The 699-nt window shown below is 47.6% G+C and overlaps 1 protein-coding gene across 1 annotated transcript in view; it reads left to right on the top strand.

The window, feature by feature from the left end:
- Positions 1 to 699, top strand: part of CCDC25 (coiled-coil domain containing 25) — a gene marked incomplete at its 3' end in the record, with an annotated part of 14,200 nt that overhangs the window by 1,880 nt on the left and 11,621 nt on the right. Inside the window, exon 3 of the mRNA XM_017734820.1 lies at positions 41 to 88. Coding sequence (XP_017590309.1) covers positions 41 to 88 — 48 coding nt within the window. The remainder of the gene's footprint in view (positions 1 to 40; positions 89 to 699) is intronic.

The following is a 699-nucleotide window of genomic DNA, read 5'->3' as shown; positions in this document are numbered from 1 at the left end:
GTTTTTTTTTGGGATTGCGCTCATCCCGCTTTTCCCGCAGCCGTTGCCGCCGTTTACACCATCTACATGGGCAAGGACAAGTACGAGAGTGAGTGCCGGGAATTCGGGAATTCCCGGGAATTCCCTGGGATTCGGGGATCCCCCGGGATGGGATTGGGGTCGGCTCGGGGCCGGGAACCTTCCAGGGCTTTTCCGTGGGGTTTTCCATGAATTTTCCATGAGTTTTTCATGGATTTTCCATGGGGTCTTCCATGGATTTTCCAGGTTTTCCATGGGGTCTTCCATGGATTTTCCAGGTTTTCCATGGATTTTCCATGAGTTTTCCAGGGGTTTTCCGTGGATTTTCCATCAGTTTTCCATGGGGTTTTCATGGATTTTCCAGGGCTTTTCCATGAATTTTCCGTGGGGTTTTCCAGGGCTTTTCCCTGGTTCCATGGAGTTTTCCAGGGTTTTTTCCATGAGTTTTTCATGGATTTTCTGTGGGGTTTTCTGTTGGTTTTCCATGGATTCTCCATGAGTTTTCCATGAATTTTTCATGGGGTTTTCCATGGAGTTTTCCAGGAGTTTTTGTGGGTTTTCCATGAGTTTTCCATGGATTTTCCATTGGGTTTCCTGTGGGGTTTTCCGTGGATTTTCCATGAATTTTCCATGGGGTTTTCCAGGGATTTTCTCCTCTCCATGCAGGAGTCGATTCCTGCT

This window comes from Corvus brachyrhynchos, unplaced genomic scaffold, assembly GCF_000691975.1.
Source record: "Corvus brachyrhynchos isolate BGI_N302 unplaced genomic scaffold, ASM69197v1 scaffold420, whole genome shotgun sequence".
Lineage (NCBI taxonomy): Eukaryota > Metazoa > Chordata > Aves > Passeriformes > Corvidae > Corvus > Corvus brachyrhynchos.
This window is presented reverse-complemented; position numbering and strand designations above follow the sequence as displayed.